General features: G+C 57.0%; 1 protein-coding gene across 1 annotated transcript; it reads right to left on the bottom strand.

The window, feature by feature from the left end:
- Window positions 1-480: 480 nt before the first annotated feature.
- On the bottom strand, window positions 481-25,031 carry LOC130024599 (CAP-Gly domain-containing linker protein 1-like). Its single transcript, XM_056115306.1, has 9 exons — window positions 24,947-25,031; window positions 23,669-24,210; window positions 22,595-22,719; window positions 21,225-21,447; window positions 17,522-17,715; window positions 17,030-17,129; window positions 14,797-15,462; window positions 12,245-12,448; window positions 481-870 (listed from the first exon to the last, which is right to left on the bottom strand). Exons 1-9 carry the CDS (start codon window positions 25,029-25,031, stop codon window positions 481-483), a joined length of 2,529 nt encoding a protein of 842 aa, XP_055971281.1.
- Between the last annotated feature and the right edge of the window lie 2,885 nt (window positions 25,032-27,916).

The raw sequence follows: 27,916 nt of genomic DNA, 5'->3' as shown, positions 1-27,916 counted from the left end.
CACCGAGCCAGGGCACAGGCCGCCGAGACTCAGCGCTCCCCGGGGGCTGTATAGAACCCCCAGACCCCCAGCAGAGCCGGGGCACAGCGCTTCCTCTGCTCCCTTGGAGGGACCCTCCCGGGAAGCTGGGGGCGGGGGGGGGGGGACGAGGGCGCCCTGGCGTCATCTCCCCTGCACTGCCAGCTGGCCTTGCGAGGGCATGTTCCCCGCCCCCCACCCCGGCTCCTGGGAACGGTCTCAGGGGGTCCTCGGGTTTCCCTGGCTATCGCTGGGTCCTGCCCAGTGAGTGATTGACCTGCAGCCCCAGCAGGCCTGTGAGCGGCTCGCGCCGCCCTCTGCTGGCCGCCGTGCGAACTGCACAGGTGCCGGGCCCTGCCTGGCGCTGGGGTCCCGCCCACCCGCACCCAGCAGCGCCTCGCTCAGGCCCGTGTCCCCGCGTCCCGGGGGTTCCCTGCCCGCCCCTCGGGGGCCGGCCCGTGGCTACGGAGCCGCAGGAGGGGGCACTGCCGGCGCAGCAGTCCCTGGGGGGCCTCCGGCCGGATGCCCGAGCTCCGTGGCGCCAGGTTGGTTGGCGGGGGCCGGAGCAGGGTCGGCGGCTCCCGGCGGGCGACCCCCGTCGCCCGTCTCCCCGCGCGGGGCGGACCCCAGCGCCCGGCGCCCAGCGATGCGCACCCCGAGGCCACGTGACCGACTTTCCTCGGGGCGGGGGCAGCGGCGGGCGGGCCGCGGGGAACGCAGGGCGCGCGAGTCCTGGGGCGCGGGCGCGGACCCCGCGAGGGGGTCTGAGTCCGGAGGCGTCTGTCCGCGGGCCCGGGCGGCGGCCTGGGCTTCCAGCCCCTCGGGCGGGGTGGGGCGGGCGGGCAGGGGCCCCTGGAGTGCGGCGCAGGGTCCGGGTCCAGCGGCAGCGTCGGCTCAGTCTTCGGGCTCCACATCTCCCTCCTTGGGGGCGCCTGGCTCTGCGCGGTCTAGGAGATGGGGGTCAGCGGCGACCCAGGCGGCCCGCACTTGCCAGCAGGGGGCTGTCCCCGCTGCAGCGCCCCCGCCCCAGACTCACCACGCACCCCCTCGCCTGCTAGGGGGCACCCTCCACTCCAGGTGGGAAAACCCCCAGCCAACTGAGCCTCCTAGGGCCCGCTGGCCAAGGACTGCTGGTCACAGGCCCTGAGGGTCCTCATGGCCCCTGGGGCCTCGACTTCCCTTCCTGTGCCAGAAATCAACCCAGAGAGAGGCCAGTGCACAACTGCCCTAGAACCCCCGCTCAACGGCTCCCAGGACTATTGCGGGGGGAGGGGCCCAGGCTTTGATGCTTACACAAGTTTAGTGAAATTTTACTGACTGTGAGGGAGAAAAAGTTTGCCTGTGTGTACATGCCAGAACCAGCGTATCATTGTGTCCATTTGAATTTAAAGAAACAAGTTAATACCTTTGCGAGATGGAGAACAGAAAGAAAAAAAAAAAGAACTTGTTGCAGCCCCACCCCACCCCCCAAAAAAGAATTCTTTTAAACACCTAATCCCAGGAAAAAGTGCTATTTCTTGAATAAATTATTACCAAGCAATGACAACAATTAAACACACACAAAAGGACGTGTGGGGGGTAGCACAGGGTGGGGACGGACGTTCAGTCAAGACTGGGCAATGCCACAGCCTGGAAAGGACATGAGAGGGGACAGAAGTGTGGCTCGTGGGATGCATATTTGGAGAGAGACAGAGGTGCGTGTGAAGTGGGGGATCTCATTAAAGTCTGGGGTCCAGGACAGCTGTGGATGTTCGTGTCCTACTCAGTGGTTCAAATCTGTGTGCCTTGGGGATGGAGGGAATGTGCACTCCTGGGAGAAGCTGGGAGGGCCACTGGGTATTCCCTCCAACCCACCTTGCGGCACTGGGTCATGCATGTTTAGATCACATGCTCTGGGCCATAGCACCAGTGATGCGGGCAGGTGACACATCGAATGAGGCATAACTTACAACAACAAGCCGAGTCTCCCTGGTCCCCAGGTGAGTGGGTGAACGAAGAGCATGTTCTGAGTGTCAGATGCCTCCAAAAACTGACAGGAGGAATCGGAGACTGAGGCCCACGTTAGAAATGGCAGAATGTATGTCTGGTTAGTGAGACCCAAGATATCCGCACACACATTACAGAATTCTCATGGGTTTACGGCAAACGGGAATTCTCACAGAGATGAAAAGAGAAGTGTGTATTTCTCTCAGCGCCTGGCTCACACTTACACTCCAGATCATTAAATAGAAAGCAAAGAATCTGAGACTAACAGAGATCTCCTGAATTCAACACCCAAGGGCTGGAAATACACCGGAAAGGGTGGACTTCTGTGCAGTTAAGCTATTACATGAGCAACACCTCGCTAGGGAATAGGATCTTGTTTAGGTGGAAATAAGAGCGTTTTAGTGGAAAGGAAATCTCTGATGCGACCCTGTGGGTCAGGAATCTTGACTTTCCTATGGCATGTGTTTGGGGCTGGGCTGGGGTCTACGCTTCACAGACAGGAGAGCTGGGTTGGTCCCCAGCACTGCATGGTCTCTGGAGGCAGGAATGACTGAAGAGCACTGTGTCCCCAAAGCAAAACAAAACAAACTTATTTGGTAACTGATCCCACCATAAGATTATTTTAAGAGTTCCTTGCTCTAAATCTAACACATACTTAGAAAATCTGATTTTAAATGTTTATTCAAAGTGAAGGGGTTTAAGGAGGATGAGCAAAGTCTCCTGCCCCCGCGCCTGGCTGTCCTCGCCGGGACCCTTTGGAGGGGAGCAGGTTGAGTTTCCCTCCCCACCCCGACCAGTGCTCCGGCAGCCGAAGACCTCTACAACCAGCCACCACCATGCTGAGACCACTCTCCACAGGCATAAAGGTACTGGCAGAGTAACAAAGGCATGCGTGTCCTGGGGCTGAGATCTCCAAGCCTGCTCAGATTGGGGCTGAGCATCCTCCACTCAGACCCTCCATATTCCTGTAGGCAGGGGTTACACCCACCAACTGCCCCCCTTGTGCCCTGTAATCCCATCAACGGCCAAGACCCAGAGACTATAAAACCCAGCTCCCGGAAGCATCTTATTATCTCATTCTTTCTTTGGACAAACTGGCAGGCTACCGAATGTAACCTGCCCACACGGCAGAGTCTGGCAAACTCCCCGTGGCTTACCCAATATGCCAAATACCAGTAACAATGATGAGGCTCATTCTGCTAACCCTGAAAGAGCCTTGAATATGGCACTTTTTAAAAAATTCTCAGGGCTAGGACAAAGGAGACATTACTGGGGCCTGTTCGAGGCAATCGACGAACAACAGGATGGTTGTGATCGTGATCGTGAGCAGATTCCGGTTTTTTTTTGGGGGGGGAGAGGGTCATACTGAGAGATCTCAGGGGATCCTCCTGGTTGTGCACTCAGGAATTACTCCTGGCAGTACTTGGGGGACCATATGGGATGCCAAGGATCGAACCCAAGTTGGCCGTGTGCAAGGCAAACGCTCTCCACGCTGGAATGTCGCTCCAGTCCCACATTCCCATTCTTTGGTCAGGACTATCCAACTAGCCTGAGCCATCAGCTCTAAGGCAGGAGGGGAGGGAAGCTTCCTTGGCGCGTTCCTGACACAAGCCTGGAACATTGCACAATCACCTGGCAGCCTTTCCTTGAGTGGGCACGTGTGGCAACCCCTACATGGACACGGCCAAACAGACCCCGGCAGCTGCTCCTGTTGACCAGTCCTCACGGCTAATTCCTTTGGTCTCTTCTCAGCTCTGACTTCTACCGTGTAATCCACAAGTGCCTGGAGGACATCGGGCCTCTTTACCGATGCCCGAGTCACAAATACGTGGGCCCCTTTAAAGACACACGCTTTAGATTTGGTGTCATGAGCAACAGCAGAGGGAGGAGAGCCGGAAGGAAGGTGTCCGGGACCAGAAACCTTTCCCAAGGGATCACACTATCCAGATTCTTTCCTTACGACTTTCATAAGAAATAAATCTCAGTCATGATGCATATGCCTTAAAGTGTTACTGGGCAGCCTTTCAAAATGCAAAAAACAAGAACCAAATATTAGAAACTAAAAAAATATATGAAATTTATTATAACGTGGATAGAGTTTCTTTAGTCTTTCCATCAAAGACACACAGATAGAGCAAAGGAAGCAGGAGTGGGAGGAAAAAGAGAGGGTGAGGTGAGCACGGCAGCGCGTGAGCGCAGAGACAGCCAGACATCAGCACCCACAGTGAGCTCAGGACCGCGGAGGCTGCCTCCGGGCCCCGCAGAGTTCCTGACCAAAGCCCGCGCCTGACATTCTGGTTCTGGTATCTGTCCTTGGCCGTCAGGGAAGTGGGGTACGCCGAACAGGACCACCCCGCCCCCGTCTGCTCTGGGCTTTAGCAGTGGTCGGAGCACGGCAGGACTGGCCCTGCCTTCCGCAGCTGGACCTGATTTCTTTTTATTTATTTATTCATTTATTTATTTATTAAATTTTATTTATTTATTTTTATTGAATCACCATGAGAAACTTACAATCTTTCATGTATGGGTTACAATCACACAATGATCAAACACCCATCCTTCCACCAGTGCACATTCCCCACCACCAATCTCCCAGGTATACCGCCCCCCTTCTATACCCTCCCCCTGCCTCCATGGCAGACAATATTCCCCATACTCTCTCTCTACTTTTGGACATTATGGTTTGCAATACAGACACTGAGAGGTCATCATGTTTGGTCCATTATCTACTTTCATCACAAATCTCCCATCCCGACAGATCTGGACCTGTTTTCAACCTGTCTGAAAACCTAACTTGGAGACAAGCTCCCAAAAGAAACGCTGACTTTCACAAAGTGCAGAGACACACGTTTGGCACACATCGCGTGCAGCTACGCTGGAGATAACTACAGTCTGGGAAAAACCCGCAGCAAACCCAGGGGCTGGGTGAGTGTAGGCGACGTCCTCTCTCAGAGGCAGCAGTTCTGCGCCTCCATGTGGGAGCCCAGGATGGAGAGAGCCTCCGCCATCAGGACTGCACGCCCACAAGGCCCTTGGGGGCAGGCAGCGGTTTCTGCATGAACCCAGGGAAACTGGACCTAAACCCTTCTAGGCTTTCAACCTGAGAGCAGAGCAAATTCCTTTTAGCACTTTATGTACCATCACACTCAGACCTACATCTGAATCCTTTACAATCTCTACCTGCCGATGAAGATCCTGGGATTAGCTACAATTGAGTTGTCTTCAGATTTCTGAATCAGACACAGCTTGCCATGATTAACGAGAAGAAACAGTTCAATATTTGTTTTAAAATTTTTTAATACTTTTAAAATTTTTTACTCCCACAAAAAAAAATAAAGTCATCATTTGTTCCTTAGATTCACTGAAAGTTTTTTTCCTTCGGGGTGGATGGGTGCACACCTGGCCATGCTCAGGGTTTACCATGGCTCTGGGCTCAGGGTACCACATGGGGTGCCAGGGATTAAACCCAGCTCAGCTGTGTACAAGACAAGATAGTACCAGTTCTACAACTTCCCCAGCCCCTGAAAGAATGACTTTCCATGGATGGCTGCATAAACATTCCTGGGACATAGGGGGAGACGGGGAACAGAGGTGATGAGACAGCAGAGGGAAATGGACAAGTGGTTAAATGGGTCATTTATTTTTTAAAATTTATTTATGTATTTATTTTTGCCGGGGGTCACGCCCGGCGATGCACAGGGTTACTCCTGGCTCTGCACTCAGGAATTACTCCTGGTGTTGCTCAGGAGACCATATGGGATGCTGGGAATCGAACCCGGGTCGGCCGCGTGCAAGGCCCTACCCTGCTGTGCTACCGCTCCAGCACTAAGTTGCATGCCAAGATGAGTGTATTAAAAAACAAAACCAAAATGAAACAAAAAACTGCTTCCTGTTCTGACGGATGTTTCCTCCTCAATCCAGGGGCGCCAGCCTTGATTCTGGGGGGCTGTGCGTTGTGGGGAACGCGGGGGAGGATGGGACTCTGGTGTCTGTGTGCCCCCAACTTGGGAGTTGTCTCCTGCAAATAGCACCAGGGATGAACCGACCATTTGGGACCAGCTGTGGGGGGCTGGGAGGATGAGCAGATGGAAGGACCTGAGATGGGAGGCAACCGTGGACGCGCAGCAGACCCCGACAATCGCCACTCAAGAGTACAGAGGAGGGGGTCTCCCCGCAACCAGAACTGATGGTGGGGGTGGGGTGGGGGCTGCGCTGTGTCACAGGGAATTACAGCACAGTAGATTTCATGAGAAACACATTTCCCTTCCTTGTGTCCTCCGTCTTCGGCAGCCTGGCAGTGGGCTGGCCTTGGGGACACTCCTGGCTCCTTGCTGGGGGCTGGGTGGAGGGAGGGAACTCTGCCTCCTGCAAAGCCTGTGCTCCCTGTGGCCCCAGACTTCAGAGCAAAGCTCAGATATGCTTAGGCCCATCTGCCTTTTTCTTTTCTTTTGTTTTGGGGCCACACCTGGTGATGTGAGGGGCTTCCTCCTGGCGATGCGCTCAAGGATCACTCCTGGCGGGGGAAGGTCCACCTGGGATGCTGGGGATCAGGGATCGACCCGGGTTTGGCCTCACACAAGGCAAGTTCCCTGCCCGCTGTGCTATCCTGCACTTCCCCTATTTGTCCTTTTCATTCTGACTTTCGTTTGCATTTCTGCAGGAAGTTCAAATTCTGGGCTTATCTGCCCCACCTCAGTTCAAGATTTTTTCCATTCTGTTGAATTATGTCTTTTTCTCCTGATTCTCTGGTTGAAGTTTTTGTTCTCCTGTACAGAGAGACCTGCTGGTGGCACCATACCCCCAACCCAGTGCTTCTTACGGTTTACTCCTGCCTCTGCACTTAGCGATTGCTCCTGCCGGGGCACAGATGACTGGATGGGATTCCTGCGATTGAACCCAGATCAGACACATGCAAGATAAGAAACCTACTCACTGTACTACCTCTTTAGCCCAAGATAAACACTTTTAAGAAAATGGTATACAGGCACAGAGCAATAGTTCAGCTGGTAGGGCATGCGCTTTGGCCAATCTGGCTTCAATCCCTGACGTTCCGTATAGTCTGCCCAAGCACTGTCAGGAGTGATTCCTGAGTGCAGAGCCATGAATAAGCCCTAAGACATCACCAGGTGTGGCACAAACATAAAGAAACAAAAAGAAATTGGTGTATCAGAATTCCATTGTAGAAACTCTTTGACTTCTTTGACTCTATAGTTCTTGATTGCTAGTCAAAAATCTTTTATAAATAAACCGGAGAATAATCAGTTATCACTGGCAAAAAGGAAATAATTTTATTCAAGTAGATAAAGAACATTGTTTGCTCTAATTTTAATACTGCTTTACATAGTTTGTGAAACAATTTCCATCGTGTTTATTACTCAAAATGTCAATGGATTACGATCTTTCACTGGTGAGACACTTGATAATCTCCAGAGGAAAATACATCAAAAGCATATATACAATTATAGAAGTTCTTATAATCCATGTAGCCCTGATGGTACATTATTTATCACGTTTTACAGAACTAGAAAACATTCAAATGAACATAAAGAGATTCAGACTGGATGATAAACTTCTGATGGTTCAGGTATTTCATTTAATTTTTTCTGATAAGAAAATCCAAAATTATTAATGTTGAATTTCTCATCATACATTCATCTAAAACCACAGTGGAAAAAAAGTAAACTTTGTAAAGACAGTAAATTGGTTATTGTAGGTGTTTCACAAGTAGCTTGCTATCTAATCCAGGAACTGCTGGAGATTTCTGCAGAGTGCAGAGAATGAGGTGGCCGGGCCGAAGTTGTTGTTGTCGTAATTGTTGAGGTCGTCCCCGTTCCCTTTGAGAGCCGCCTCGGACATCATCTCCACTTTCATGTTGAGGTCCTGATTCTTTCTTTGGAGGTCCACAATCACGGAATTCAGGAAATCAATCTGTGTTCAAGGAGAGCGTGAGACGGTGAGCCATCTGCGGGAGCCATGGGAGCCCGCCACAGAGGAGGCTGGGCCCCGCTTCCAGTCCCCGCCCCAGGGTTGGAGGCAGCCAGAGCTCCCCTTTCCCTTCCTGAGCGCAAGCTCCCGGGTGCCCAGGGAAGACCCCAGGAGGAGATGCTGGTACCCCTCGGTTCTTCTCAGAGCAGGGAGTCAAGAGGGGTCTTCCCTCTCCTACAAAGACAAACTCACTTCTTTCAAATGAATGGGGCGGGGGGAAATCCCACTTTACAAAAGCAAGCATGACTGTAGGCACAAACATTCATGTTTCACTTGAAAACTGGCAGGCGCGTTGGGTCTGAGTGATAGCACAGCGGGAAAGGTGCTTGCCTCGCACGCAGCCAACCCAGGTTTGTTCCCTGGCATCCTATGGGGGCCACCGGAGAGCAGCCAGGAGTGATTCATGAGTGCAGAGACAGGAGGAAGCCTGGAGTATCGCCAGGTGTGGCCCCCAAGAAAGTGTAAATAAAACCAGAAAAACAGACTGATTCTTTTTCTCCCTCAGGGCAAGTTCTGATGGCCAGTCTCTGAGAGTGCCCAGGCCATCCCACACTACAGCCAAGAAACACAGATCTCTCTTCCTCCAGCTGAAACAAAATAAAAAAAAAAAAACATGGAAATGTTCAGTTCCCAACAAGCCCATACAGGGTCCACCTGCACAGCCCACATGCAAAGTTCACTTCAGCCCACAAGTGCCCTCCAGGGCCACCGGCTGTTAAGTACAGAAGTGCAGGAAGTGAGGGTGTGCGGGAACTCCTCAGGGCACTGGGACCCAGATGGTCCCCTTCCTCGGAGAGGATTCAAACGATAAAGCGCTGCAGACCCGGGTGGGATGGAAGGGGGGTTGTGGAAGGAGAGACATCAAGGAGGCCCCAAGGCTGACTCCTGCTGCAGGCCAGACCCGAGCCTGGTGATGGTAGGTGCAGGCACCGGACTGCAGCCAAGTGTGCAAACCCCGGAGGACCACACCCAGCTGTCTCCCTTGACAGGAGCAAGAAGCAGGAAGGCAGCCCAGAGGACCAGACTCCCCCAGCTCTGGGCCTAGAGCATGCGCAAAGAGGCTGGATAAGCCACATGCTGGTGGGCGTTTCCGTTTGCGACTGAACCTTCCTGGCAGGGAAGAAGCCCTCCAAAGTGGTGTTCGACTCTGGCAAAGTGAAGATTTGCCAATTTGATAGGAGCCCGAAGCCCAGGTTCTGGGAGAGCAGCAAGAGGAAGGGCATTGGAGGGCTCTGGCAAGGACATGACCCCTTGACTGAAGGGATGTGTCCTTGTCCATGGGGCCTCTCACTCCTTAAGCATCACCTCTTGTGCTGGGAGCGTGTGGGGGTGGGGTTCCGGCAGCATGTGCGCGGCCCCTGGTTCTCACGGGCGCCAGGGGAGCACAGCCCCTTCTTCCTCAGCTTCCCTCTTTTTGGCTTCTGTTATTTTAATTAATCAATTAATTTGGGGAGGGGGTTTTTGGGTCACAATCCGGCGTTGCTCAGGAGTGACTCCAGGCTCTGCACCCAGGAAGTACTCCTGGCGGTGCTTCGGGGACCATATGGGATGCCGGGGATGGAACCTGGGTTGGCCATGTGCAAGGCCAACACCCTACCTGCTATGCTATTGCTCCGGCATCATTCTCGGATATTTTAAATGGTAGATATTCCCCGACTCTTTTGAAGCATACACGCATATATACATATATACATGTCTGTGTATGTATACATGCTTATCTGGAACCTTTGTGGGTAGTCAGTTTGGTTTGTTTGGGGGCCACACCCGGTGGGGTAGGGACTAAACCCTAGCTCTGTGCTCAGGGATCACTCCTGGCTAGGGTGGAACAGCTCAGGCTGTCAGCAGTCACTCGAGCCCGGGAAAGTGGGGCTGTGAGTTCAGAGGGCACTGGCTCACCTACAACTGCACTCAGGAATTACTCCTGGCGGTGCTCAGGGGACCATATGGGATGCCGGGGATTGAACCTGGGAACTCGGTGTGTAAGTCAAACGCCCTCCCCGCTGTACTATCACTATGGCCCAGGATATGGTTTCTCTCAGGGCTGAGGCCGGGCCTACACAGCCCTGGTCACTACCATCACCCACCTTACTCTGCATCATCGCATTGGTGTTCCTGGTGTCCTCCAGGGAGGCCAGGGCCTGCAGGGACGCCTCCCGCTCGGCCAGCAGCTCGGTCTGCTGCGCCTCCAGCAGCGCCTGGTCTTTCAGCAGCCAGTGCAGCTGCCGCTGGAGCTTCGTGGCCTTCTGGCCCAGCAGCTCCTTCTCAGAGCCAAGGGTGTTCAGCTGCTCACGCAGGGCCGACTCCACGCGGGCGGCCTCCTCCTTCTCAGCAGTGAGCTCCTCGATCTCTTGCACCAGCGACTTCTGATCCCGAGCCAGCTCCTCGTAGGAGCACTGCAGCTTCTGGATGATGTTGTCCTTGTCCTTGGCCAGGGATAGGTTGTCCAGAACCAGCTTCTTGACATGCTCCTCCAGCTGGCCCCTCTCCTCCAGGCCCTTCTTGCACTCGGCCACCAGGCTGCTCTTGCTCATCTGCAGCTCCTCCACCAGGGCCTGCAGCCCCAGCTTGGCGACCTGCAGTGCGTCCTTCTCTGCGCCCACCCTCTGGAGCTCCTCCTGCACCGCCCTGCCCTCTTCCAGCACTTTCTCTTTCTCCGCCTCGAGGGCTTCTCGGTCCAGCCGCTCCTGCTGGCAGAGCTTCTCCGCGGCCCACCTGGCCTCGATGACCTTCTCCTTATCCAAGCAAATCGCTTGGTTCAACAGCCAGAGCTTCCTCTGCTCTTCCCGCAGCGAAGAGTTTTTGGCCTCCGCTTCTCTGAGTTTCAATTGAAACCACCCTCTCTCAGACTTCAGACAGAGCTTCTCCTTCGCCAGCAATTCATTCTCTGACCTCAGGGCCTTGCGATCCTCTGACATCAGCTCCATCTCTTCTTTGGCCGAGCTTAATAAGCAAGTTAAGGACTGCAGAAACAAAAAGCGGGGAAGAATGGAAACAAGAATGAGATCAAGCAGGCAAAAGCAAGCCAAGCACTTCATGTGGCCTAAATACCAGAAATGAAAATGGCAGAGTAGTCTTACCTGCACACGCGTGTATACGCGCACGCGCACACACTCACACACACACGCACACACAGACTCAGGATGGAGAGGCTCAAACACAGTTAGCTTCTTAGCGTCAACATAACTACCTGCCTATTTTGTGGATGGGGGCCCCACACCTGCTGGTGTTCGGGTCTCGCTCAGGGTTCTGTGTTCAGGGATCACTGCTGGCAGGGCCGGAGGACCACACGGGATGCTGGGGATCAACCCCGGGTTGGCGAGTACAAGGCAGCACCCTACCCATTCTACTATCAGCCGAGTTGATTTTTGAAATGCCGTCTGAAATGAATCCTGACAGCTCCCCGGAAGGTGTAAGTACAGTTGGATCTTGACATTGGGGCATAAGATTTTTCCCCCCACTTCAATTCTTCTATTATAAAATCCATCACTCTGTCCTAGAAGGGATGCATTCAAAAACTAGTTTTCAATACAATTCAAAGAACTACAAAAAGTATTTTGTTTTGGAACTTTGTGCAGGAGGGGAAGGGAAAAGCAACCACTGCTTGTCAAACGATTTTCACAGGGACAAACAGAGGCAGGAAATGGACTTAGTCCCAAAAGTTATACACTTTATAGAAACTCCAGACGAATCCACCAAGCTTTGGAGACTGAAGCCAACAGTTTTTGCTTGCCAAACACAGTAACAAGTCTCAAAATGGAGACATTAGTGGGCCCGCTCGAGCCAATCGATGAGCAATGGGAGGGCAGTGTTTGCAGTCATTTGGGAGGGGCCCAGGGGCTCCAGGAGGACTGGCCGCACACGGGTCAGGGTCTCCCTCACCTGCTCTCCCTGCCCGTCAGCAACGGGTTGTGCGTTTTCATTTCTGAGTCTCAATGCACACCACAGTTGAACCGCCATGTAATTTCTAGAACTTTCTGCAGCAAGGGCTATCTTCTCTGTCCAGCTCAGCAGCCATGAGCCGCAGTAGGCTACTGGTGTGTGCTGGGCAGCTGACCGCTGACGGCCATGTTACCGGAATGGGACTGACCTGAGCATGCACACGAGGCTGCTGGCCACAGAACTGGGCCAGCAGGTGGTCCAGAGAGGAGACGTAGCCCTGGCTGCGGTGCGTGGTGGAAAGCGGCCGGGCACCAACACACACACGGGCCACGGCCGCCATCAGCCGCGGCGCTGCCCTGCGCCCACCCACCTTGGCCTTGTCGGCTTGCGTCTTCAGCTCGGCCACCTCCCGCAGCAGGCTCCCGTTCTCCGCCTGCACCGCCTGCAGCTTCTCCTTCGCCTGCAGCAGCAGCTGCTGAAGGGCCTGCGGCGCCTCCTCGTGCTGCCCCTGGATCTCCACGCTGGCCTTGGCGTGCTCGGCCTGTAGAGCCTGGCACTGGCTGCGGCTCACGTCCACCTTCTCCTCCTGTGGGGAGCCGGGGGCCACCGTCAGCCGCCGGCCCCCTGCCCGCTCCCAGCACACACGCACACACACGAACAAACACGAACACAACGCAAACACACAAACATACACACACGCACACACACGGCCCCTCTGCTCTGCTCACCAGCATGCACACACAAACACACATGCACACACACGCGCGCACACACGGCCCCTCAGCTCGGCCGCTTTCGTTCAAGTTCTCCTGAAGACTACGAAGCGCTAGCCCCTTCCCCTGCGGCTCTTCGGCCAGGCTATCTGCCTACCAGAGTCACAAGGATGGAGTGAATGGACCAAGGAGACAAACAGGAACGGGAAGGGGAAAACAAAACAGAAAACACGTATGAGAAGCCCATGACCCAACACAACCCCGAAGAACAGAGGCGTGAGGTGAGCGTGATTGCCTGAAGCTCGCGAAGCCAAGGCCTTGGCGCCGGCAGTTCTGGTGATGACTGTCTAGTGGTTATTGAAAACGGCCCAAACAGAGGCGTTTTCTAGACCTAACTTTGGCGTGACCAGAAAATAAGAAAGCCTATGAGAAAGACTGACTTTCCAGGGCCGGGGAGACGGCACAAAGGGCTGGAGTACACACCAGGCCCGAGTTGGAACTGCAGCACCACTGGGCGAGACTGAGATCAGTCCACAAGCTGAAAAGCCCCACTACTGCTGGGCGGGAGGACCCCAGAGCCCAGAGCATTGCTTGGCGAGGAAGAAGGAAGTAAGCAAGGGAGGAGGGAAGCTAAGGATAGGAAGGAGGGAGGGAGGAAACAGGGAAGAAAGGGAAAGGGAGGGGAGGGAGGGAATAAAAGGTTATCTTTTTTTTTTCTTTTGGCTTTTTCGGTCACCCTAAATGCTCAGGAATTTCTCCTTGGCAGTAACCCGGCCAGCTCACCGAGAGTATCTCGCCTGCACGGCAAAGCCTGCCAAGATCCCCGTGACGTATTCGATATAACAAACACAGTAACAAGTGTCACAATGGAGACGTTACTGGGTCCGCTCGAGCTAATCAATAAACATCGGGAGAGTAGAGACAATGACAGTGACCCTATGGGATGATGGAGATCGAACCCACGTGGGCCGCGTGCAAGGCAAATGCCCTTCCCACTGTACTATCACTCCGGTCCCCAAGATTTACTTTCTTGTAGTTTCTTTTCTGTGACTTTAAAAGTTTGAGGGGTTTCAATATGAAATTTAAAATGAGGAACCTCTAATCCCCTAGACAGCAGTCACCCGAACTTGACGTTTGTTACATCTTGATGCGAACAAGTGGGTCAGCTATCCCCTGCTCTGTCCTAGGAATTGATTCCATTTGTTTCAGCTGGTGTTTCTGGAATGCCAGCCAAGGAGTCCTGAGTCCTGAGAGGAACTCCCGGGGGTCTCGGGGCCCTTCTGTTATGTCTGTCAGTCCTGTCTACAAAACCCACAGCCCTTCCATCTTGGCCAACAGAGAAGTTTCTCCAACAAAGTGCCCAGCGCGGGGGGGAGTGGGGGGGGGGGTGAGGGCACGTCCCTGCCACCACAATCCTATAGGAGGAGAAGGGCATCTCTCGGGGCTCCTTGGTGAGAACTGCAGCTTCCTCGGCTTGGCCCAGATCTCACTGTCTTGTCCTTCCCCAGGGTCAGGGCTACCATGAGAGTCCATGCCTGTGGCCAGCAGGGGGCCATGCTGGAAGGCGGACTTGGCCCAAGCACCTGTTAGAGGTTGAAAGGGATGAAATCTCTGCAGGGCTGCGCGGGGGCTTGTGCTGCAGGGAGGGAGGGGCTGGCAATGAGAAATACCAAGATTGGCCACGTCACCAGCCTTGAGGGAGCTCAGAGGCTCAGAGGCATCGAGCACCAGCTGGGAACTGAGGCGCCTCGGGGAGAGGAGGGCAAAGCCCGTCACACGAGCAGGTGGTCAGCAAGGTCAGGGAAAGACCCTCGCGGCCTGACTCGAGCCCAAGTGTCTGGGCGAACTCGGCGAGTATGCAGCGAGCCCAAGAGGTGGGGGGCAGAGGTTTGCACTGGGGCTCCTATCTTGTTTTCTCACTGGCCTCGTGAAGAATTCTCTGTTTCAGAAAGACCCCAGACGGGCCCGATTAGCCGGGGCCAAGGCTAGCACGGCATCCAGGTGCTGGGGACCAATGACAACCCCCGAATCATGCCGACTCCTTCTCAGTCCCCTCAGAGGGAACCGCACGGGACGTGACCGGGAGACCTGTCAGCACCAAGCCGGAACACGGCGGCGAGCAGACTGACACACAGCATGCAGGGAGCGAGCGTGGAAGTGGGCGAGGGCGCCCGAGTACCAACCTGCAGCTCTCGGCCCGCTTTGCATTCTCTAACTCCTGAATCTGCCACTCAGTCACCTGGAGCTGCTGCCTGAGCTTCTCCATTCCCAATTGACCTTCGGAACTGGCCTTCCAGAGCCCATCGAGCTGCAAGAGCTTCTGCTGGGTGGCCTCCAGCTGTGCCGTGGCATTGGCCAGGGCCTGGGCTTGCTGACTGCACACGGCCCGCAACCCGTCCAGGTGCTTTACCTTCGTCTCCGCCTCCTGCAGCTTGTTCAGGGCGTCCTCCATCTCCACCAGGTGCTGGTCCTCGATCTGCTCGAGCTTGGCCCGTGCGGCCTCCCGGCTGTTCTTCTGCTCCTGGGCCGTCCTGAACAGCCGCGACCTGAGCGTCTGCAGCTCGGAGGCGTGCGCTGCACGCTCAGCCGCCTGCTGGGCCTTCAGGCTCTCCACCTCCTGCTGGTACTCGAACTGTAGCCTCTCGATCTGCATCTTGAGCTCAGCCAGCTCGGCCGCCTCGGCGCCCACGCCCTGGCTCACGGATGCCTTCGGCTCGCCCATGGCCTGTTGGTGCGAGGCGATGGCCGTCTCCAGCTTGGACTTCCTCAGGGCGATCATGTCCGCATTCTCCTTGTTGGCATGGTCCAGCTTGGTCCTCAGGCACTCGTTCTCCTTGGCGAGCTTCTCAGAGGCCGCCTGCAGGGACTTCACCTCCTTCTGGTGGGAAAACAAAATTTCCATGAACTTAAAACAGGAAGGAAAAGAAGCAGAAATAGAAATTTTTCTTTTCCAAACTGACTCTTTGCTTCTTCTTGTTTTAAGGAAAAGCTTCCAAAAAATGGGGTTCTAAAGGATTTGATTTGTGCTGCTCGACTGAAAATCAAAGCTGAGGCAAAGGCATAGACCCGACTGTCAGAACGAGAGAAAAACGCTCATCAAGAGCAGCCTCCAGCCCCAAGGAGCAGAGATGTGTCAGCCGGGCCCGGCCAGGTGCATCACCCAAGGTATCCCTGTCTGATTCGGATTCTCCAGCAGAAGTGGTCCCGGCGGGGTCGGCCAGGCCGCCCCGCATCCTGGCCTGCACCCTGCAAGCCTCCGGGACCTGCCCGGGCTTTACCTCCAGGTCGCCTTTGGTGATGGACTCCTCCTCGACTCGGAACTGGAGGTCTTCCACTTTCCTGTGGGGGAGAGGGAGACGTTGTGAGGGGCGTCACTGCTGCCCCCCATGAGGGCCACCATCTTGTAGATGCGCCTGACCCAGCCCCCGGCTCCACACACAGGAGGGCTGAGAGAGTCGGGGAGGGCCAGAGCGAGAGTACAGCAGGCAGGGCATTTGTCTTGCACGTGGCCGACCCAGGTTCAATTCCCAGCATACCACTATGGAGCAATGCCTGGAGTAATTCCTGAGTGCAGAGGCAGGAGTAACCCCTGAGCATCGCTGGGTTGACCCAAAAAGAAAAAAAAAGAAAGTCAGCGAGTCCCCTCAGCTTCGAGCACTGGGTGGGACCCGCAGGCTACATGAGGAAGCTAGGCCGAGCCAACGCCAGGTGCAGTGTCATATCAACCCTTTCTGCCTCGAAGCTAACAGAGGTGGTTAAAAACTGACCCGCGGCGCCTGCCAGTCCCTCCCAGCCAGCGCCTGTCCCCACATTGGGACAACAACTGAGTCCCTGGGGGAGAAGCAGCCAACGACTCGGGGGCGGGGGGGGGGGGGCTCCCAGTGACTGTTGAGTCAGCATGTGGAGCTGAGGGGCTGAGCCAGGCACTGGCAGTGCCCCTGGGCACCACACTGCCGGGAGCCCATCTGAAAAGGCGGTCTCGGCCAGCACCCCGTGTCCATCTGTCTGCAGCCAGGCCTCAGCCCCGCGTCCGTCTGTCTGCAGCTTGGCCTGAGCCCCATGTCTGTCTGTCTGCACCCCGGCCTGAGCACCACGTCCGTCTGTCTGCAGCCTAGCCTGAGCCCTGTCTGTCTGCTGTCGTGCCCCATGAGTACTGTGGGTTTCCTCCCGCCTGGGACTTAACCACAGGGACTCCCACAGGGCCCCACTGGGTTAGGACAGTTCCTTGCCACCCAGCACAGGCCTCCTGAATACCAGGCCAGGTGGACACAGCAGGGAGGGCCGGGGGTGGCTTGGCTCCACTGAGCTCCCCCCCCCCCCCCAGCCCTCCCGGTGAGGCCGCGCTCAGGACTGGGCACCCGTTGGTTTCTGGTTCTCACAGCCCTGGAAGGCCAGGAGTGCCCCACCCGAGGGAGCCCCCAGCTCCGGGCACGGCCTCACCTCTTCTCCTCCTCCAGCTGGTTCAGCAGCTCCACCTTCTCCCAGTCGGTCGCTTCCAGCATGGCCCGCAGCTCGTCGTTCTTGGCCTCCAGCTCCAGGACGTGCTGTAGAGGCAACGGCGCGTGAGTGGCCTCGCCCGCCCCCAACAGCCCTCTGTGGGCTGGCATCGCCACCTGTAACCACGGCAAGCTGAATGCATCTCCCGCCTGAGCTACGGCATTTCTGGAAGGCCAGAGGGGAACCACACCACGAAAGCAATGGCGCGGACAACTCGGCACTCCCTAAACCCCCACAGGGCGAGCAGAAGGCGCATGCGATCAAACCACGCGCCGGACGCCACCGCAACGACGGCAGACGGGGACCCATGGCCTCTGCCTGCACCGCCTGCACCAAGCTCGCGCCCAGGCTCTACCGCAGGCGTCTCTCGGCCCCGGCACTGCCGTCCGACTGGGAGAAGGTGGAGCTGCTGAACCAGCTGGAGTAGGAGAAGAGGTCACCTGGACGTGCCCGTTCTGGCCAGGGCCAACTCCTGCTCTATCTCCCCCATGTGGCTCGTGGCCTTGGCCACCTCCGCCCGCTCTAGGTCCCGCTCGGCCAGCAGCTTCTCAATGTGCTGCTGCTTCTCCTTCAGCGCCTCCTGGAGGGCGGTGGTGCCAGAGATCTTGTGCGCGTAGCGGGAGGAGGTTTCCGGCAACTGCAAAGGAAAAAGAGACGTGAAGGGGATGGGGCCAGCCGACACGGGCATGCTCGCGGTGATCCTCGGCAAAGCACATGGAGCAGTGCTGCATCCTTGCATATGGGCCAGCGACTCTCAGCAGAAACGTCTTGAAACCTTCCCGAAGATCCTTGGACGGGACCTGGGTTCCACTGACCTCGGGCCTCGTGGGAATCCAGAGACTCTTCTGCAGAGCCGGAGGCAGCCCCCTCCACAGCCCGCTCTGGCCTGAGCTTCCTTAAGGATGAGCCCTTGGCTTGAGCTTGAGGCCAGCTCCAGCATCTTCAGCCTTGCAGGTCCGTCAGGGTCTCCCAGGGCAGCCTGTCCCTTCTCTCTTCCTCTTCCTTCCAGCTCACCTCGCTCTCCCGGGCACCCGCCCCATGCCTGAATAGCAGTAACCAGAGACTCTTGTCTCTGGGAATGGCCCCGTGCCCCCGGGGGTCACTGGGTGTGACCCTATAAAAGACCCTTGTGCCATCTGCCTTCGAAAATGGGGGATGAGAGGCTAGAATGATAAAGTTGCGGGAAAGGCGCTGGCCTTGCACGCCGCTGACCCGAGCTGGATAACAGGTACCCACCCCATAGGGTCCCGAGCCCACCAGGAGTGACTCCTGAGTGCAGAGTCTGGAGTAAGTCCTGAGTATTGCTGGGGTATGGCCAAAGTCCAGGAAAAAAAAAGGAAAAAGTGGTGGGTGAGAATGTGTGAGGGCTCACGCCCAGCGAGCAGGACAGCAAGGGCAGCTCAGGGAAAGACCAAGCACAAAGGGAAGGAGAGAAGAGGCAAAGACAGTGAGGAGGGGAGGGGAGTGGGCTGAAGTGCTGTGGGGACCAGGGGTCCTGTCCGTTCTATCCTGGGATCGTGGTCGCTCATGGTCGCTCTGCAGACCCAGATCCCTCTCTGCACAATGACCCCTGCAGGAGGGGACAAGGCGGGACCTGATCTTCATTCTTCGGGCACACGATAGCGGGGGCTGCGGCGGGGGTGGCCAGGACTTCCTCTCTTTCTGCCCAGCCATCCCTGTTCCATCGCCCTGCTGCGGTCCAGCCGCAGGTTCTCTTGCCGCTTCCCCGCATCATCTGAGCTGCTGCCAAACGCCTCCTGACCGAAGGGCCCAGCAGGGCCCAGGCTGTCCACTGCTGCTTTGCCTGCTGGCAGCTCTCGAGCCACCTGGTTCTGTCCGGAGAGCGGGATCATCCTTGCCTGTGCGTAAGGACCTGGCCGTGATTTCCCGATACACTTAAAGTATATCTGGTCCGATTAAATGCCCTCCCCAGGGCCAAAGAGTCTGTTGGGGGGGGTGGGGGAAGGTGCTTGCAGAGGTTCAAGATCCAGCACCATCAGGAGTGACCCCACCCCCCAAGCAGAGAGCCAGGAATAAGCCCTGAGCACCCCTGGGTGTGGCCCCAAAACCAAATAATAACGAAAATTTCTAGGAGCACACGAGCTCTCGGGCCAGCCATGTGCAGTGCTCCCGGGAACTGCAGTCAACTCGGATTTCAAGGGGTGGCTGGGAAGAGCTTGGCAGCCTTGGGGGTCTAACACCAAGACCCGGGCTCAACCCCCCTCCACCGGGAGCAGCCCCCAAGCACCACGCCTGGAGTCCCTGAGCACTGCCAGGTGAACCCCAAAGAGCAAAAATAAAAACTAAGAAAGGCGGGCGGCGGTGTTCCCTGAGCCTCCTGGCCTGAGCGGGTGGGGCAGGCCAGACACACGCGCTTCCTGGGCCCGAGACAGCTCCCTGAGGAAACCAGCACAGGAGCGATGGGCTTCTTTCAGCCAACTATGGAGACGAGACTGTGAGGTTCAGGCGCTGGAGCAGGGAGAAAGCAGCACCCCTAGCATGGGGGGAGGCGCGTGCTGAGGGGCTGGGCAAGGTCGGGGCCACGAGCTGAACTCAGGATGCTGATGCCAAAGCCTCTGCCCGGCCCGTGGTGTGTGAGTCCCCAGGCTCCATCCCAGCAAGGCCAGACCCTCTGTTGGAGCCTGGTACCTCAGAAGAGCAACTCAGCCAACAGATGAACCGGGAGGCCTCCACAGGGCACGCACGGACCTGGGTGCATGTATGTATGCGTGCATGTATGTTCCGGTGGGCATATCTACACGCACCTGTGTGCATGCGCGCGTTGTGTTTATGCATGCATGTGCCTGTGTGTGTATACCCATAAGCCTGTGTATATACGGTATGCACTACGTGTACATGTATGAGTGACTGTGTGTATGAACGCTTGTGTGTGCACTTATGGAATTATGTTGTCGAGGTATACTTCCGTGAAGTCACACAGAATCTTTCTATATTCCTGTCATAGACGCTAACGGTGATGTTCAGTTTAGGAGTGAGCTCCACCCTGCATAAAGATATGCAAGGCAGGGGCCAAAGAGCTGGAGAGCGAAGCCCCAGCGCTGTCCAGGCTCAATCCCGGAGGCCCGCCAGGAATAATCCCGAGCACAGAGGTGGGAGAAAGCCCTGAGCTCTGCCAAGTGTGACCCCAAAACAGAACAAAACAAGACAGCGGGGGGAGGCTGGAGATACGTCTCAGGCGTAGGGCTCTTGCTTGGAGGTGGGAGGCACCGGCAAAACCCCAGCACTGCAAACGGCCCCTTGAAGCACTGTAGGGTATGGCCCACAGTCAAGCAGAAAAACAAAACCAAATTCCACAAATGGGCTGGTTCGCGAGGGAAGGAGAGGGGCTTCTGAGTCTGCTCCCCTCCTAAATGGTGAGGCGAAGGGAAGGAGGAGTCGGACGTGAGGATGCAGGTGGGGCAGGGAAACCTGGTGGTGGTCGAGAAAGACAGGACTGGCCCCAGGCCTGTGCCCACGGCGCGTGGCCTCCTGGCTCCCGTTCCCGTGTCATCTGTTTTGTATCTTCCGTTGCACACACACTCACTCCCTCCTCTTCCGCATCGAGGGTCAATGCACGGAGCAGAGGCGGCGGCAGGAAGCGCAGCCCCCAGCAAAGCCAGCCCCCCGGGACACCCTCTCCATCGTGGGCCCGTTTCCCTGTGGACAATATCTCAGGGCACCCTTGCATATTCAGACACACTTTAGTGTTTATGACTCAGATAGACGTGAGGGGAGAAGCCACGAGGCCCCAGCTTTGTTGAATTGCGGCACCGCAATGGACAGAGGTCGAGGCCACTCTGCATGTGGACAGCGGTGCAGAGGGACAGGAGGGAGCAGGGAGAGACGGAGAGAGCAAAGAAGCAAGATGAAGGGCCAAGCGTTCCCCAGAGTCTCTGGGCCCTGCTCTGACCCTCAGGCGCCCCCTTCAGCTACCCCACTTCATCCCTAAGGTGGCCTGAGGCCAGAGAGGAGCCCTGAGCACCCCAGGAAAGGCCCATCCCTGCTCCTGTCACCGGTGGTGGCTGAGAAGCCACTCGCCTGCCACCCGGAGCTGCTCAGCCCACGTGCTCCTGCTCCGCCTCTCGCCCCTGGGGCTGTGGGAGTCTGTGGGGGCCCAGCACCCCGCAGTGGTGGGGGGCTGCTTACTAGTCCCGTGCGGCCGGGTCTGCTGCTCTCGAATGAGGCCCCGGAGCTGACGGAGCTGAACGAGGAGGCCGAAGGGCTGCGCTTCAGGCTGGCGGGGGTGGTGGCCATCACACGCCTCACGACGGCCACCTTGCCCTTGGCCGGCATGGTGGACGGGAAGCCGATCTTGGTGACTTTGTGAATGGGAGCAAACAAGCCATACTTGGGCTGACACTGGAAGTACCTGCGGACAACGAGGAGGGGGGGACAAAAACACCTTCGGCAAGAGACACAAGCGCCGACCCAGAAGTCCACTGAGTCCCACAGTCTCACACCCCCACAAACGAACACGCTCCCACAGCCCCACATGCCCACACACTCACACCCCAACAAACACACTCACACACGCACCCCAAACAACACTCCCACACTCTCACACTCCCACCCCAACAAACACACTCACACTCACACCCCAACCAACACTCCCACATTTCCACAGCGCCACACTCACACTCACTCCCCAACAAACATCATACCCTCCACCAGCCCACACTCACACACAATCACAACCTAACAAACACACACACACCCCAACCAACACTCCCACACATAAACACCACAACCAACACACACTTACACTCACACCCCAACCAACACTCCCACACTTCCACACTCTCACAGCCCAACAAACACACTCACACCCCAACCAACACTCCCATACTCTCACACTCCCACCCCATCAAACACACACACTCACACCCCAACAGACACTCCCATATGTCCACACCCCACACTCACACACACTCACTCCCCAGAAACAAACATACTCACACCCAAACCAACACACACTCACACTCACACCCCACCGACACTCCCACACCCACACACACTCACACCCCAACCAACACTCCCACACACCCACAGCCCCACAGTAACACACATGCACACCCCAACCAACACTTGCACGCTCTCAAACCAACACTGACACGCTCTCATTCCCCCACAAACACGCTCACACCCCCACCAACACTCTCATGCCCACGCCCCCACCAACACTCTCACAGCCCCACACTCACACGCTCACATACACACTCCCTCATACATTCACACCCACACTCGCTCGCATGCCGCCCACCCCCACCACGCAAACCAAGGGCGATTCCAAGCAGCCTCCCCGGCATCTGAAGGGCGACAGCAGGCCCGGGGGGTTCCTGCGGCCCGTGCACAGCTGCATGTGGGGGCCCCAGGCTTTACCCACATCCCTGCAGGGTCCCCGCGTGCCACTGGAAGTGGCCCCGCCTAAGAAACAAGTGAAGTGGCCTGCAGTCCCCTCAGCGCCTCCCGGGCACCGTGCATGGCCCCAGGCTGTCTGGGGGTTCAGAGGGACCCACCTCGTTCCGGCCACGGCACCATCGTTCTTGCCCAGTGGCTTGTCCAGCTCTACGCCGCACCAATCCCCCTTGGCGAAGTCCGTCTCCCCGAGGAAGCGCACCACACCGGCCTCCATGCCTCCCACCTGCCGGAGGGATGGCGGGACGTGGGTCAGGCACCCTGGACTGCGCACAGCGCCCCCATCCCCGCAAACGAACATTCTGGCTTCAGAGTCGGGATTTCCTGAAGAAACCCCAAAGGTCAAGGTGCCATTTCCCCCCGCAACCCCTACAGGGTGCGCAGACGCTGCTGCTCAGTGTCCATGCAAGGCAGCGGCATTCACACCCACTCGCTGTCACCGGTGGCCTGGCTGACCACACCCCCGGGAATCTCTGACCCAGGCCAGCCACCTGGTGTGGCGAGGGGGTCGCTGCCCCTTGGGTGTGGGAGCGGAGCACTGGCAACCCCACCGCTGGAGAACAATTAAGCCAGAAACCAGCTAAAGGAAAATGACTGTTCTCGTATCTTAGCAGAGTTCGATCTTCCAGTTCTCCTTCACTATGCCTTGGCTTGACGCTTGGCTCCCGGGACACAGAGCAAAACAGAATCACAGCGCTGGACACTGACAGGAATGCTGACAAACAGGGCTGGAGCACCGGGGGAAGGGTGCTTTCTGTGCGACCACCCTGTGACGCCCCAAGCAAAAACATCGAAAACCAGAGAAATAGAACCGATTTCCAACTTTGTTCATTGGTTTGTTTTTGAGTCACAGTCAGAGTGCTCAGGGCTTACTCTTGGCTTGGTGCTCAGGAATCACTCCGGGATGTGCTTGGGGGACTATACATGGGACCAAGACTTAAACCCCGGGTCAGAGGCATGCAAAGCATGACCCCTCCCCACGGCATGACCCCTCCACCCTGTTTTGGCTAAACTGGTAAAACTGGCAGGATCCCCGCACGCATCCATCACGCTGGAAACTGCAGGTCCAGGCGTCCCGGCTGCTCGTGCTTCCACCCAAACCGCGAGTCTGGAGGAACTGATGGACCAGACAGGCGAATGGACAGCCACCCGCGACCTCTGCCCTCGGCACTCACCAGCACGTGGTCCCCGAGCTTCAGCTCCCGCTCCCCTTTCTTGAGGGAGCCGTCCTCAGAGAGGTTGGAGATGGACTCGCTGGCTGTCCTGGTCAGGCTGCTGATGTGAGGGGTGGCCGGTGACTCCTTCGCCGGGGACTGGGGCACCTTCGCGGTGCCGGCAGGGGCCGGGGAGGCCGACAGGGGCGGTGTGGCCCAGGCGGCAGGCGCTGGCTGCCGGCAGTTGGTCTCATCATCGGCCTGCAAGCTCCTACTCAGCTTGGACGGCCGGGTGAAGATGCCCTTCAGCGGCTCGCACTGGAAGTAGCGCACACCCGCCACCGAGCCGTCGTTCTTGCCGATGGGCTCGTCCAAGACGATCCCGGCCCACTGACCAGGGGCAAACTGGGTCTCCCCGAGGAACTGGATGAATCCAGGCTTGTTCCCGTTCACCCAGACTCGTTCCCCGACCTGGAAGTCGCCCACAAACTCCTCCTGCATCTCCGAGGAGGGGGCGCTGGGGGTTTTCTCCCCAGGCACGGTCTTCTCAACGGGAGCAGCCGCTGGAACAGCAGAAACGGTCAAAAGGGTCAGAAGGGACAGGAAGGGCCTGTGCAGGTCCAGTTAAAGTGTGGTTGGGGGAGAGGGACACCCAGCAGTGCTCGGGGCTACTCCCAGCCAATGACAGGGGCTGCTTGTGGCGAAGCCTGGCTGGGCCAGCCGTGAAGCGGACGTGCTCACCTACCGCAGCATCCCAGGCCGCAGTCATACTTTGGGCAGCTCAGGGGAAATCTTTGGATACACCCCGTGATACTACGGACCAAGCCAGGTGAGAGCTCGAACCCAATGTCTTATTTCTGCTGTGTCCACTGGCCCATCTTCTTTTTCTTTTGGGCGGGGAGCAACCCAGCCAATGCTCAGGGCCTATTTCTGGTTCTCCGTTCAGGGTCACTCATGGTGAGGTTGAGGGTGGAGAGTCACATGGGGTGCCAGTTGCCCTCCCCACTGTACTGTGGCTTTGGCCGGCAATGAGGCCCTCTAGTCCAGGTGAGTCCACCTCCCTAAGCCTGTCTCCAAGCCCGGGCAAGGGAACTAGCAGTTAGAAGGGAGCAGGTTGGTCGCCTCAGCTGTCACCGGTTGCCGTGACACTAAACTCACAGAACGTGACACTCGTGTGTGAGAGCTATCCCCAGAGCCACGGACGTGTCTACAGCTCAGGGAGCCCTTCCCGGGCTAGAACTCGGGATGGGGTTCCCGGGTGGGAATGAGTCTCTGTTGGCCTGGGTTGAGCGCACTTACCGGCCGAGGGTGCCTTCAGGGCCCAGCTCCCATGCTTGAAGATCTTGGTGGGGGCCTTCAGCCCGCTGGGCCTCAGCAGACTCATGGTCAGGCGGTCAGACGCTGCCGCGGCCACTACCAGGCCCCGACCATCGAGCCCACTGTGGGGCCTTCTGAGGCACACTCGTTCTCAGGACTAAATCTCTGAAGAGCAGAGGAGAGAGTCTGTCTCAGGCGAGCGACCACAGCAGCTTCCGGAGGCCAGAGAGCTGCCAGTCTGGCACTCGCCACCCTGAGTGCGACCCCCAGCCCCCTGAGCCCACCAAGCACAGCCCCCTGAGCCCACCAAGTGTCATTCCTGCGCAAAAACTCAATCCAAAACAGACAAACAAACAACTGCCGATTCGGGGCCAGAGAGCAGAGGGGACAGGTACTAGCCCTGCGGGCAGCTAACCCTCACGCCCTCCCTGCCATCACTCCCACCACCAAACACATTCAGGAGCCAGAAATCATCCCTGAGCACCGCGAGTGTCACTGACCACCTCCCCGTCCAGACACTGACGAGCCGGCAGGCGACTCAGAAGTGATGGCTGGTCTTGTGTGTGCGTGTGTGCGTATGTACATGTGTGAGAGGCCCGGGGTTACACGTAGAAGCTAAGGGAAGCAACAGGCACACTTTTTTCTATGGGCTGAGAACTGCAAGGGAAAAGGGCCCCGCAAGACTGGGCCTTGGGGGGCTGGAGAGCGTTAGCACAGTGGGAAGGGCATTTGCCTAGCACGCGGCCGACCCAGGTTCGATTCCCAGCATCCTATATGGTCCTCTAAGCACTGCCGGGAGTGATTCCCGAATCCAGACCCAGGAGTAAACACTGTGCATCACCAGGTGTGACCCAAAAAGAAAAAAAAAATTGTGCCAAAGGGGAGCGAAGGAGTTTTCGGCATTTCCTTCATTCCTTGTGACGCTGCCCAGGTTGGATAACCACAAGCCAGTATTAACTCCATTTCTTAACCCACAGAACTGAGGCAGACAGGTAGATGGGGAAAGCGTCCCCATGGCGATGGAACGCCGAGAAAGTCAACAAAAGCTTCATGGCCACCAAAAGACTACCTGAGTGCACGGGACCCAAGATCTTGTCAAAATTAACCCACATTATGAGGCCCAGAGCAGGCTGGACCCCCCGAGGGAATAGGAACAAAGGGCAGGAAAGGAATTTCTAAGAGGACCATGGACCACTCAACTCTACCCCCTTGGCAACCACCCTAGCAACGGACTCTAGGTAGCTAGAAACTCCCACCAGGGGCAGCCTGGGGAAATTCCTAGATAAGCCACCTTGAACCAAGGGAGGGCGCTCATGTGTGCCCGTGCCCAGGTACTGCTCTTGCCTATGAGGTCGGTCATGTCACGGGCTTCTCCCCTCTTGAACTGTGGACTTTCGAACCGAATGCAACCTAGCAACATAACATGTTCAGTGGCTTTCCGCACCTCTGGAGAAGCCGCACTCTCTCTCGAGCGTGTTACTCCCTCCCTCCTTCCCCTTCCTAAAGGCCTCCAAATAAAATGTTTCTGCTTCATGCTCATCTCCTGAAATGCTTTTCTGCAAGGAGGACAAAGACCCGGGGGCATGAGGAGGTCGAGGATCGACTCCCTTTCCCTGAAAAGGGCAACGCCTCACTCCGGCCCAAGACCCCGGGAAGGCCTAGTGGGCGTCGTGGGGCTGGCGGGGCTCATCGCACTCAGCAGTGCCAGCGCTCCAGCCAGTCCCGGGGGAGTGACATCTTCTCCTCTGCTTCTCATCGGCCCCCCATGAGGGCCCACTGACTTCAGAGTCATTCCATATTTCAATAGAGAATTCCGCAAGGGGCAGAGAGGCAGGACAGTGGGGAGGGCACTTGCCTTATATCCAGTTGTCCTGGGCTCGATCTCCGTCAGCACAGGGACGTTAGCCGGCCAGGGTCACCCCTGGGCACAGCCAGGTATGGCCACCCCACCCCACCCCGCCCCCACCCCACCCAAAAATATATATATATAACTAGTAAAAAAACTTAAACTAACTAAACATTAAAAACTATCATACACTAAAGAACTGTTAGAGAAAAAAGCCGCCCCCACGCGGGCAGAAAACCCAGAGACTCAGATTCACCTGTGTCACACTGCACTCGCAGCTTCAGTACTGAGCTCTGCCAAACAGGCTCGTGCCAGTCTCATGGAGAGACTGAAAATGGCAGTTGGAGTCTAGAATGTTCTGAGGTAGAAGTAGAATTCAGCAAGGAGGAGGGCATCATGGGACATTCTTAAAGGGGCAGGCGCCACCCTTCGTGATGTCAGTGTCTGGCTGAGGCTCCGGAGGGCTGCCCTTGCAGACGTCAGCACTACATGGTCAATGAGCCTCTGGTCCCTGCGGGGCCCAGTTCTGGATCCCCGGGCCCTGTGAAAGTGGTTTCAGAAAACTTTTGACAAATGTTTGTCAGTTACAGATCTCCAACTGAGGTCATTCAGCATCCCCCGAGTGGGACCTGGACCCAGTGACCCTGCCCAGGGCCCTCCTCAGGAGCCGGGCCAGGAAATCTGTGAGCCGGGGGGGGGGGGGGTGCTGGCGGGGGGGCAGAGCGACAGGGCAGAGGCCCTGAGCTCGACCCTGACAGCCCTGCTCTCTGTGACCCCAGTGCTGTGAGCAACACCGGCCGCACCATGGCCAGGGAGTGGCCCAGCCCACTAAGGCCTGAGAGCTGTACAGAGGAGTATGGCCTGGCCTGCTCCGGATGGGAGCACAAGCTGAATGAGTGCGGGTCCCCTCGAGGATGAGTGAGCGGGAACTGGGGAGTGGGGGGGAGGTGGGGAGGGCGGAGTGACCTAACCTGGGGGCTGAGGACGGGACATCTGACGGTGCTCAGGGCTGACTCTGATCCAGTCAAGGGAGCTCATCCTGGCAGGACCTGGGTGGGGAGCGACGTACAGGGTGGGGTGGGGTCAGCCACAGGCAAGGCAGGCTC

The sequence above is a fragment of the Sorex fumeus genome, unplaced genomic scaffold (assembly GCF_029834395.1).
Source record: "Sorex fumeus unplaced genomic scaffold, SorFum_2.1 ptg000029l, whole genome shotgun sequence".
In the NCBI taxonomy this organism is placed as follows: Eukaryota; Metazoa; Chordata; class Mammalia; order Eulipotyphla; family Soricidae; genus Sorex; species Sorex fumeus.
Note: the sequence above shows the minus strand (reverse complement) of the source record. Positions and strands in the feature narration are given on the sequence as shown.

Coding starts and splice junctions, on each gene's coding strand:
- LOC130024599 (XM_056115306.1), bottom strand. CDS start 25,031: ATGAGTCTGCTGAGGCCCAGCGGGCTGAAGGCCCCCACCAAGATCTTC. Junction 12,449..14,796: donor CTGAGTGGCAGATTCAGGAG/TTAGAGAATGCA, acceptor CCACAGGAGGAG/AAGGTGGACGTGAGCCGCAG. Junction 871..12,244: donor TGAAGACGCAAGCCGACAAG/GCCAAGGTGGGT, acceptor GCCGCACTCCAG/GGGCCCCTGCCCGCCCGCCC.